At 43.0% G+C, this 12,447-nt stretch overlaps 1 protein-coding gene across 1 annotated transcript in view; it reads right to left on the reverse strand.

Annotated features, from left to right (window-relative positions):
- Positions 1-11,102, reverse strand: part of ULK4 (unc-51 like kinase 4) — a 198,324-nt gene extending 187,222 nt beyond the window's left edge. The window contains exons 1-9 of the mRNA XM_084902535.1: positions 11,001-11,102; positions 10,122-10,205; positions 8,445-8,520; positions 5,779-5,871; positions 3,738-3,856; positions 3,532-3,601; positions 2,681-2,777; positions 2,187-2,291; positions 1,283-1,343 (exon numbers count right to left, since the gene is read on the reverse strand). Of these exons, the coding sequence (XP_084758661.1) occupies positions 1,283-1,343; positions 2,187-2,291; positions 2,681-2,777; positions 3,532-3,601; positions 3,738-3,856; positions 5,779-5,871; positions 8,445-8,520; positions 10,122-10,205; positions 11,001-11,010 (715 nt within the window). The 5' untranslated portion in view covers positions 11,011-11,102. The remainder of the gene's footprint in view (positions 1-1,282; positions 1,344-2,186; positions 2,292-2,680; positions 2,778-3,531; positions 3,602-3,737; positions 3,857-5,778; positions 5,872-8,444; positions 8,521-10,121; positions 10,206-11,000) is intronic.
- Positions 11,103-12,447: the final 1,345 nt, after the last annotated feature.

Here is a 12,447-nt window from a genome sequence, read left to right on the forward strand (position 1 = left end):
GCCTCAAAGTCCCTATCCCAGTGGTCAGCGAACTCATTAGTCAACAGGGCCAAATATCAACAGTACAATGATTGAAATTTCTTTGGAGAGCCAATTTTTTTAAACTTAAACTTCTTCTAACGCCACTTCTTCTAAATAGACTCGCCCAGGCCATGGTATTTTGTGGAAGAGCCACACTCAAGGGGCCAAAGAGCCGCATGTGGCTCATGAGCTGCAGTTTGCTGACCACTGCTCTATACCAACACAAGGCCAAACTAGGAAAGAGATGAATCCACAGTTAACACGGCTGAGCAGAGTTCCACCTTCAAACAAACAATCTGCAACAGTCATTTCCCAGAATAACTCAGAGTAAAGGGCAAAGGGGAAGGAATAATATTTTGATAATAACCCTCTATGTTTTCATAAATAGTGGTTCTGCTTGGCATGGCTTATTAAATTTGGCTACATTTTATGTTTTATTTACTCTGATTTGATTTCAAATCAGAGATTCTATTCTAGCTATGATGACAAAGTTTTCCCAAATCTAGTTCAATAGCTTTATCAAGTAAAATACATCCAAATTTATGGTTTAAAAACATTTCTCCCCTAAATAGTTGGTTGGACGTTGTCCCATGCACCAAAAGGTTGCTGGTTCTATTCCCAGTCAGGACACATGCCTGGTTGCTGGCTCAATCCTCGGTAGGGGGTGTGGTGTGCAGGAGGCAATGGATTGATGTTGCTGGCTCTCACATATTTGTTTCTCTCTCCCTCTCCCTTCCCCTCTTTCTAAATTTCTTGTTATTTAATTTCTGATGTTCACCCTAAATCAGACTTTCCAGTAGGTGAAAGGAAACGTAACAATCTTCTTTTAAGTATCTCCATTCCCACACCATCCTCACAAAAGCGAACCATCTGGCCCCAATCTCAACTGCCCTGGCTTCCTTGAGTAGACTCCCAATTCTTCATTGTGGTCTCCAACCCTCCACACCTACAATAGCACCACAAACGTTGGCAATTCAATGGGCTCACCAGGGGAAGGGCAGGAGAAGGGCCCACCCATGCGACAGGAAAGCCCGCCAGCCTCTCAGGAACTCCCCCGCCCACAAGAGCACAGGGCAGCCCAGACTTTCTGAGTACGGTCCAACGCTGGCACAAATGGATTACAGGTTGTTTACAATTTACATAACACTGCCAGGAAAACAACCAGTTGGCAAGAAGATAGAAATTTAGCTATTCATGAATAAAATATTCTATTTGCCATTCAATTTCTGTCTACAGAGTGTCTAGGCCTTTCTGAGCCTACCTGAATATGCTGGTAGATGCAATACTTTTGGGTCGAATTTAACTGGTGGTTGTTTCATGATCTGTGGTTTCAAAGAGAAGGAAAAAAAAGAACACCTTTTGAGAGAGACATTGGCTCCTGATTTATCACCTGTATCAGAGTATAAATTAGTGAGGACAGAAAAGAATGCTGTAAGGTTTGTCACCCATAAGAAGACAAGAAGCAACAGAATCCCCTGGGGTAGAAGTGAACCAAGAGCCCCCAAGCTCCCAGGACCTGCCACCGCCCACCTGCGTCCTGAGAACCTATGAGAGGGCGCGGTCCCTGTGATCGGCCCACCCAGCCACACCAAGTGAGCGGTGCTCAGTGCCACCTGCCTTGGTAACACCATCAACTAGAATAGGGGTGTCGAACTCAATCAGAGAAGGGGCCAAAATCTAAAATCCAGCCTAAATCGCGGGCAGAATGGTTTACTGAACAGTCATAAACTGACAATGTCATAAACTGACAGCAGAGTGTAGTGATGACAGCGCGGTGCGGGCCACATTGCAAGGTCTGGCGGGCTGGATTTGGCCCGCGGGCCTTGTGTTTGACACATGTGAACTAGAACGTCTGCAGTGATCCACGGTAAGCACGCGTTGAGAAAGGAAGGCCTTGAGGACTCAGGTCTAAGGTCAGAGTCAGCAGGCACTCCTGGGCCCATTGGACTGATGGGAGGCCGGGTGGGTGGGGCAGGAAGACCACCGCCCAGGCAGGAAGGGGAGAGGGTTACAGACAGGGCGGGAGGTAGGCGTGTAGCCATGTGTGTGGCTCGAATGAAATCAAAGCGGACAACAAGAGGGACAGAAATGAAAACGTCACCCAGACGTCAGTCCTCAGGGAAATAGAAGGCCCAGCCCTGGGGGGTGGGGGGGTCCCTCCGCACCCTCGGGTTGTCGATAATGGGTGTGACGACGAGCTCCGCGTCCGTGTAGATGAGCTCCCGCATCCGGGATTCCAGGTCCTGCTGGCTCAGGGGCGCACCTGCGGTCTGAAACGAGAACGGAAATCAGACTCTGTGTCTGTGCCTGATGGAGAGCTTTAACAGCCTGGACCGATAAGATGAGGAGCAAGGCCGTCTATAACGAACCTCCACTGACACTCACAGCACTGACAGGGAGTCTCCTTTGAGTTTTCATATAGGCAAATTAAATGGGTGAATTAGTGGTATTCAATGACAGCTCAATGAAGCTGTTATTTTAAACAAAGAAAGAAACTATAAAGCACCTTTCTCTTAAGTGTGCTTACTAGGCAAACCAATGATGAGGAAATGACTTAATTGTAAATTTTATAATCATGAACATAGTTCGGAAACCAACTTGCAATCATTCTTTAGAATCTCTGTATCTCACGTATAAAAAACAATCCATCGCTGCTCACCTTGGTCAGAGGAGGCGCCTCCTGCGGTGAACTCTGGGTCACATCCTCACCGGGACTTGAACCCACGGCAGTGCTGGTCCTCGGCGTCGGACGAGAACTGAAACACACACACCAGGGACCGTTATTCCCACGTCAGAAACGTGCCCCTCCGAAGAGGACAGAATGTCAATTCTTTGTGATCTCATCATATTAAAAAAAAAAAAAAACTTAATCTTATCTATGATTACATGACTATCATTTTTATAACTTTTTAAAGTAATTCCCTGGCTAATTTATTGTTTCTTTTGTTTTACAGCTTCTATGCTCCGTGCAGTATTTCCTGTTTTTACTGGAAACCTTACGACAGTGATTTTATTCTTCTTTAAATGTCTGCTGGTGTGAGCAGGATTAACGTACGAAAATAAGTCAGATATTCTACAAAGGACGAATAATATTCACCGTTTGCTTTCAGAAAGTGTTCCATATGGAAAGGTGTCTTGGTGCCTACCGAGTGACGAGTTATTCACACCCACTATGATTACTCCTCCCACACTGTCAATGGCCTCCGTGCTCCCGAGGGGCCACTCCATTCCGCCCGAGTCTCTGATTTTGAGTTTTTCACATTTTAACAAATTCACTCAGATCACCAGGGTCTTCTTTAGCAAATTCCTTCAACTTCCCAAACATCAGGATTCTCATTTCTCTTTCACTTCCTTATCTGTTCATTCATTCATTAAACAAGTACTGACTTAGCTCGCAGGAAATGCCAGGGAGGGTACAAAGTGTTTAAAATCCAGGACAGCAGATGCTATAATAAGATGTACTTTCATCCCCCGGCCGGGGCCCCCTCACAATTAAGTCACTTTACCTACCTGAGAAGGAACATGGACTCGTTCAGCTGACCCCCAAGAGTATTGTTAGGCCGCAACTCAGCTGGGTTTTCTGAGGCAGGAAAGGAGAACGTTAGCCATAGGAACGAGTCCCGTGAGCGGGACTTAGAGAGAGACAACGCGAATGTGGAGGGAACTCTCCGAGTCAGCATTCTCAGGGCCACACACAGGCTCAAAGGGAAGCCCACCTAGCCTCAGAGAGCGCCCCGGCCGCTGATCACTCCTCTCCCCTCTGGCTTGTCCGCTCGGAGGGCTCCTCACCAGCTCCTTGGCATCTTGTGACCCGGAGCATTCCATCGTGTTTCTGCTGTTCAACAGGAGAAAGTCAACATGATCAGACTTACCTGTGAGCTTTCCACACAGCTTCCTGTGTAGAACAAGAGGTTGGAGATGATAACTGAATTCCACGTGACATTCGGCAAAGCCATGGAGTGAGAAGAGGAGTGCTTTTCATCGAGTAGCGAAAAAGCACCACTACATGCGGGCGGTATATGAAGAAGTCTATACGCCTTATCCCAGGAAAATAAATGGCAGCCGGCAAACTGGGGACGGAAACCAGAACTCCAAGGAGCCGTGACCCAGCCATGAGTTTCCCTGTATTTTCCCCTCCCAGTGCTGCCCAGCCTGGGATCGGAGGCAGCGAGAGGACAGAGGAAGCCGAGAGAAGCCCTCTATTTCTGTTCCAAGGACAGGAAAGGGGCCTCTTGGGTCAGAGCAGGGAAATCCCCTAGGCTTTCTTTTTCTCTTTTCGTTCTGTCCTGCCCCCGTCCCCAGCTAACCCTGCAGCAGCTGGCTGGGAACAGCAGCAGCACCTGGCCAGTGCATAACACTCACAAAGGGTCATCCTCTGCTCTAACCAAAAAGCTATGGTCTCAGGAATGTGAGTCAAACCCCTGGGGCTCCGCTCTCTTTATCAACCTCTCACTGTCCTCCCGCCACTGGGCCACAAGCACATCCAGCAAGACAAAAAGCAGAATACACAGTAACTTTACTGTGGGAATGCAAGGCTGGTTCAACATTTGAAAGCCAATTTATGAAAGTGTCCATAATGAAAATCGAAAGAAGAAAAACCACATGGTCACATTACCTAATACATAAAGGCATTCAATAAAACTCAACGTTCAGCTACAGAAACCTCCACTCATCATTCTTAAGGGGGAAAGGCACTCTCATCCCACAAGCAGAAGCCAGGATGTTCGTTTCCATCACTCCTGATTCAGTATCTTACTAGAAAAAAAAAGTCCTAGCAAGGGCAATAAGGCAGAAAAGAGAAATAAAGACAAGGGGGATGACAAACTAAGGTGGGGGTATTCTGTGACTTGCTGACACGGTGGACCAGAGCCCAATTTCCTGTAGAACCTAATACAATAGTGAGAGCATAACCGAAGCTCACTGGATCAGAGAAACTCAAGTTTGGGAAAGACTCCAAATAGAATTCAGACTCCTCTATCCAATACAATGAACTTGCCGAGATTGAAATTAAGGCTCAGACAACCATTTATCACAATGCGGTAAGGAGGGGGAGAACCAGGACTTTTATCCAGCTACTTCTCGCCTGTTCTTTTCCAAATACCATCCATTTTGTAAGTGTCCCGGGCTAAGAAGGTTTTTATAATAAAAACTAAGTATATTAGTCAGGATGAGCTAGGTTATGCTGTGGTGACACACAACCCCTCAAAGGCCAGTGGCTCAGAATCTGTGTCTCTTCCTCGCGCACAGACATGCAGGCTGGTAGGAAAGATATGTCATCGTGGGCACTAAAGACCCAGCCTGACAGCAACTCCCTTTTGACATTTTTCTTCCCAATTAACTCGCCAGGAGAAGTGCAGCAAATCACACAATGGCTTTCAAGCTTCTATCCAGAAATAACACACGTCACTTCTGCTCACGTTCCATTAGCCAAGTCACGTGGCTAATACCTGACTGAAAGGGGGAAATGAGGTCCTGCCCCATGCTTGCAAGATGGGAAGCCACTTGTAGTTGATAAACAGAACTGATAACTACCATATACATCAGTAACTTGAGTGTAAACAACTGATCGGAAAATCCGCAAAATCAAGAACACAAAAATGTCACTGACAAGACTCTTTAAACAACCCTTAAACAAATGCTTGATTTTTCTACTTTGAAAGCACAGAAACTCTTGTCATTGATGCTGCCTCATTAGAACAGTAATGGGTAGGGGTATTTAGCAGCCATGCCCCCCACGCAGAGATAAGCTGATCCTACCTGATGCTGAAGTCCTCGGTGCTTGAGTCCTGGTCTCTTCTGGTAAAAGCATTCTTCCAGAACGGATGCCGCAGCAAGCCTGCCCAAGTCAATCTTATAAAACACAAATGTTAAAATCCTGTTAATATAATTTCCAGGGGGAAGTCCCAGGACATGTCCCACTTACAGGAATCAGATTTTATCATTTATTAATATCTCCATGTAAATGTACCCCTGAGATTGCGTGATACTTTACTCTTTCATTTCAGTATACAGTTAAATTCTCTAAACGACAATCGATAATTCAGAAGCCTTAAATGGTTCAGAATGAAAGAGTCTGACAATTAAGTAGTCTCAGGGGTCATATCCAGGGAGCTTGATGAAAACACTTTGGGTTCTCAAACAGTCAATGAAGAAATCTATCAATAATTTAAAAATGTAAAGTAAATAGATCACATATTACCAACCTATACTTCTGCCCCAAGAGAGGCTTGATTTTTTCTAGAGTACCCTGCCTGTTTTATACATTTCATTTGTGGAACTTCACTCTCATAACTTCATTCAGAAATAAACAAGAATATCAACTTCATGACTATATACAGTCACATCTCTGCTTAGGTGCCAAAATGTTGTTTAACTACATTAACTGTTGTCACCCACATTATAGTAACTTTTGACTATATCTAAAACCCAGACTCACCCTCAAAGCATTAAGTTTTACTACGAATCGATTATTATACTTCCAGTTATACTCATCAGACTTAGAAAGGTCAAACCTGACTGAAATTTTAAAATAAAAGAAGAAAATAGCTTATATTTAATTAATCTAATCATTCAACATTTCTAAATTGAAGTGAAAACTACTTTGATCAAAATTAAAACACTAATGATAAAGAGAAAGAATTTACAACTATGTATAAAAGGCTCTTAAAATTCACTCATGGAAAGATAAATTGTCAGTAAAATGGAATTTCTTTTCCATCCGTAAGATTGGCAAAAGTGTGTGAGATCAGCAAAGCCCGTGGCAGGTGACTGGTGGGTTAAGAGCCTCCTAGCGTTGCTGAGAGTGGAAATTATTTCACACATGTTCCCCGAATGCAAGCATACGTAGCACACTTTTTAGCACTCTTAGCGTTTGGCCAGCATTTATCCAAAAGAGAAAACTGCCCAGGTGAACAACAAAATTATACTCAAAGGCTATTTCCTGTAGCAGTGTGTATGGTATTCTAAGTCAGGACACACTCTCAGTGCTTATTATGGTTATCATGTACAGGTTATCATGTACACACGGCAGCCAGTCCAAAGGACTGAGCAGACATAGCCCAGCCGGCGTGACTCAGTGGTTGAGCATGACCTACGAATCGGAAGGTCATGGCCCAGGTTGCAGACTTGATCCCCAGTAGAGGGTGTGCAGGAGGCAGCCAACCAATGATTCTCTCTCATCATTGATGTTTTGATCTCTCTCCCTCTCCTTTCCTCTCTGTAATCAATAAAGTATATATTTAAAAAAGAAAAAAAAAATGACTAATCAGATACAGAGAGAAAAAAGTAGCTTATGGGGTGGTCCCATTTACGAAAAAAAAAAGGTATACAATAGAGATATAAGTAGGTGGAAATATAGTTATATCATCCTAAATAACGTATGCTTCTAGCCTATCAAAAGATGTCTGGAAGATGATCCACCAAAAGAGCACTAATCCTAAAGGCATTCTGTTACAAGCATGGGAGCTTTGTCCTAAAACTTACACAAGAACAGCTTTTCCTTCTGCCAGGTCTCTCTTACATTTAATGAAGACAGAGAATGGAGTGTTTTATTTGCTATGTTAAATACACTCATTATTTTACACTGAGGCAGAGACCCAAATACCTGCTTCACAACCGCACCCCACTCCCTTTTCCCAGTTACCTAGGGGCAGTTACCTAGGGGCAGAACCAGACCTAGGAACCAACTGCTCTCGACTCCCAGGCCAGGGAAACCCCCTCTCCACACTGCAACACAGAAATTTCACACCGTGCACTTTTCCTGTCACTTGATGTCTCCACGGTGACAGGGGCATCATAAAAATACATCACATTAAAATACCACTCAGGCCCTAACCAGTTTGGCTCAGTGGATAGAGCATTGGCCTGCAGACTGAGGAGTCCCGGGTTCGGTTCTGGTCAAGGGCATGTGCCTTGGTTGCGGGCACATCCCCAATGGAGAGTGTGCAGGGGGCAGCTGATCGATGTTTCTCTCTCATTGATGTTTCTAACTCTCTATCTCTCTCCCTTCCTCTCTGTAAAAAAAAAAAATCAATAAAATATATACTTTAAAAAATAAAACAAAATACCACTTAGTTAGTGTGATGACATCAACCATCTTGACAGTACCATCGCTAGTCCAACAGTCAAACGGAGCTTAGCCTGAAGTCTACAATGGAAAGGACTAAGCTGCTTGGATTCAGGAGTCACAAGAGAATCCATCAAGCTATTAGGCAACTAATACATTAAGAGAGAAAATTACTTAAAATTCCTCATCATTAAAAACACGGGCAAAGAAAAACCCTCGGTGTAAACTCAGATTTCCTTTTTTAAAAAGCAGTTTGAACCCTCCGTGTGCATTAGGAACAGTGCTATTTCAGAAGTGCATGGAAGAAAAACAGATCCCACTTGTCGTTCATATTACAGACAGTATCATCCACACAGACCTTTTCTGTGGATCCTTTTGAAGCAAACCATCCAGCAAATTCATAAAATCTGGAGACGCTTTAGGAAGAGAAGGATCTGTACACAAATTAAGTCCCAAAAAGGAAAAAAGAAAAAAGTGATAAGGAGATGAATACGTACCTTACATCAGCATTTAAAGTCATGGTATTTTCAGCACATAAATTATTTTAAAGAGAACACTGAGTCTACTAATAACAATTAAACTTCCATTTAAATAGAGGAGAGAGGGGCACAAATTTTTTTAAAATATTTTTTCCTATACTACAGAAAACTAAATTTCAACCAACCACTAAAATCACTTGATTGTCTAACACCAGATTACCGGCCTGACAAACTCATATCCTTGTCTTCCACTAGTAATTATGCCCCATTTTCTGAGGTGTTATTATTAATTTAACTAATTTTGCTGTAATATACTATGAGTAGAATACCTGTTATTCCTCTTTACCTTATTTTTAGCAGGAAAAATAATAAGCATCACAACATTATGATATTGTTCAATTTTCTTAATCTCCAAGCTTTGCCTTTCTAAATTATACATATATACACACACACACCATAGCCCAATTATCAGAAATGGTTAAAATAAGAAGCCATGAAGACAATGACTAAAGACACGGCCAGGCACTGTCAGGCACTGTCAGGCACTTTGGCCACTGTCTGATGAAGAACCATGACATAAGCGAGCGTGGGCCACCAGTGGTACCTGACCAGACGTTTGGCACCTCATTTCTAGGTTCCTTCCCTGCATAAAAACCTTAAACTTATAGGAGAAAACAATAATACTGTATTGACAAGCCATCAGAAGAAATACGAATAACTGATTTCTACAAAAAATAAGATGAAGTTAATGAAAGAAAAAAAAATGCAGCGTTTTGTTTTAAGAAATATAGACTATTTTCAAAATATCAAGAGTTTTGTTTTTTTCACCTAGCGGTGATTCTTGAAAAATTGAAAATATCCTGTATTCCTATTTCTTCCATGAATGACTTCCAATTATTTTTTTCCTCTTAAAAATTCTCAATATTATTTTTGTAAAGTCCTCTTTTCGTTTATGTGGCTTAAGATTCACTTTTCTGGTGGTACAGAGCAAAGTGCTTTGTTATGTTTGTGTCTGCTTTTGTTTTTCTTTCCTTTCCTTAAAATTGTTAACAGTACATGGTTATATTAATCACAATTTGTGTGATTAAAATACCAACACTTAAAATACTACTCTATATCTTCTTCCAAAGGCTTGACCAGCTTGCCAGGGCAGCATTCTGATCATCAAGACAAGGGCTGAGAAGGCCCGATTCGTTACTACGCAAACACTAACCAGGAATAACCATGAAGGACATGAGTCCAAATTAGATAAACGACACAGAGACAAAAAATTAAATAGAAGTCTGACTTCTCAATCTGTAAACCAGACATCGCTAGATATAGGAGGGCAAAGCAATGTGTGACTTTAAGTGAGAAAACTACTACTTTTCCATTTCAGTATCTAAAAAAAAAAAAAAAAAAAAATGGCAAAGGGAATGCTAACATTTCTAAAAATATCAATTAGGGAACACATAAAATGTAAATTGGCAGGTCATGAGTCAATAAAAATGATAACAAAAGTGACCCTGTAGTCAGTGTAAAGTGTAAATTAACTGCATTTGTAACCAAAATCCTACCTTTTGGAATAGGTGGCGAAGGATTTTTATGGACAATGTTTTCAACTAGTTCTGAAACGCTTTCTGAGAAGAATGGAGGTTTTCCTGAAATTACACGAAAACTTGTCAATTAAATACATTTGTCATCACCAATAATTCTGGAAAGAAAAAAAAAAAACTGCAGATAGTTCAGCATCACACAATTTACAAATGCTCATCTAGCAATAACTAATTATTGAAAGTCTAGTACATACCAGGCACACTGTCTATGTATTTTTATATTTCTATGATTCAAAATCTGTCACCCCAACCAATATACAAATTCACACATAGAACCTACCAGAACCCACGGTTTATGGGGCTACTGGACACATGGGAATAAGTCATTCACAGGTAGCTTTGCAAGAATTTCTACCAATAAGCACAGCTCTTTAATAGTTAGACACATTTCAACATTCCAGATTATCACAAAAAAATACCTATAAGCCAAAAAGGTCCTAGCGACCCGAATATGCCTAGACTCCAAGCTCTTCAGCCAAAATCAGTATAGACAGAAATTAGAAAAACCAGCCTTTTGCCCGGCTGGTGTGGCTCAGTAGTTGAGCTTCGTCCTATGAACCAGGAGGTCATGGTTCAATTCTCAGTCAGGGCACATGCCCGGGTTGTGGGCTCGATCCCCAGTGGGGGACGTACAGGAGGCAGCCGATCGATGATTCCCTCTCAGCATTTAATGTTTTTATCTCTCTCTCCCTTCCTCTCTGAAATCATTACAAATATATTTTTTAAAAACTGAGTTAAAATAATAACCAGCCTTTTCATATCTTATCGGTGAAACGTTTACAAAATTTCACCTTTGTGTTTATCCCGCTGTGACTTGAAAAGGAAGCGGGAAGTACTAACCTGCAAACATCTCATACAGCAGACAGCCCAGAGACCAGAGGTCACTGGCGACAGAGAAGTCGGAGCCCCTCGCCACCTCAGGCGCTGTGTACGTGAGCGACCCTACAGAGGGAGTACAAGCAACAGCTCCGTTAGGCGTTCGTCTTGTTCTCAACACAAACCCGCCCGGGAGAGACCTGAGGAGGGAAAACTGAGGAGGAGAATACGCACATGAACAAAACTGCATGTGCATTTCACATCTTTTAATGACTCCGAGTATTAAGGTTCCATGTTACCAGGATGTGAAAATATAAACAGAGTTACTTCAAAAACCCAGCTGAGTCAGAGGTATGGCACATATAGGCATAGTTATTTTCTTTTATTTATTTTTCCCCTTATTTTTTTCTTTTATTAAATTATTATCTGGGTACATATCTTACCATTCCCCACCCCACCCCCCCATTCACACCCTCCCTCCCCAGAGTTTTGTGTCCATAGTTATTCTCTTTTAAATGAACCATTTAAATAGTCAAAAGAAAAGTAGCTCTGGTTTGAATAGCTTGGACAGGATGTGTTAAGTTCCGCAGCAGTAACACCCCACATTCCCCCTGATTTTACAGCAAAGCTTGTTTATCATGCAGACCCCAGTGCGGCCCAGGTCAGCCGAGGGCTGATGCCCAGACACTCAGAGACGGGGGCTGACAGAGGCTCCGCTCCCAGGCGCCCCCTGTCATCCAGGCAGAGGCAGCACCCAGCACTGCACACGGGCTCAAGGACAGCCGACACCCCAGGGCGAAGCTCACTGTCAAAACCACCGTCCAAGAGTGAACCCCTAAAAATCTTCCTTAATGGCAAATATCAGCTGCTCAGCCATGTGCAACCAATAACTACTGAGCCACTGGCGTGTGCCAGGCACTGTGCCAAGTGCTGAGGACACGGCCAGGAGTGAGGCAAAACCACCGCTGCTTATGGTCTGACGTGTGGTCAGTGGTGGTCAGGGGTTCCGGTGCCCTACACAGTATTAGGTCCGCAGGGGAAAACTTTATGCCAGTGGTCGGCAAACTCCTTAGCCAACAGAGCCAAATATCAACAGTACAACAATTGACATTTCTTTGGAGAGCCGAAAACCGACTTCTGCGCATGGGCCACGAAGTTTCAATCGCGCCCACACGTGGTATTTTGTGGAAGAGCCACACTCAAGGGGCCAAAGAGCCGCATGTGGCTCTCAAGCCACAGTTTGCTGACCACTGCTTTAGGCAGTCAACAGGCCATCCCTGTATCCAGACTTATCCTAGCCATTATTATTATTTTCCCTCCATTCTTTAAATCAAAGGTCAGCATTTTCCCCTAACATGACTTAGGTGGCCCACAACTAGAGTTAGGATCTAAAAACTCTCCACATACCTCAGACTCTACTTTTCATATTTTTCTTCAGTACGTTTTCCCCACTATCACCTCCTCCTTCTTC

The sequence above is a fragment of the Pipistrellus hanaki genome (assembly GCF_964339955.1).
Source record: "Pipistrellus hanaki genome assembly, chromosome: 13".
Taxonomy (NCBI): Eukaryota; Metazoa; Chordata; class Mammalia; order Chiroptera; family Vespertilionidae; genus Pipistrellus; species Pipistrellus hanaki.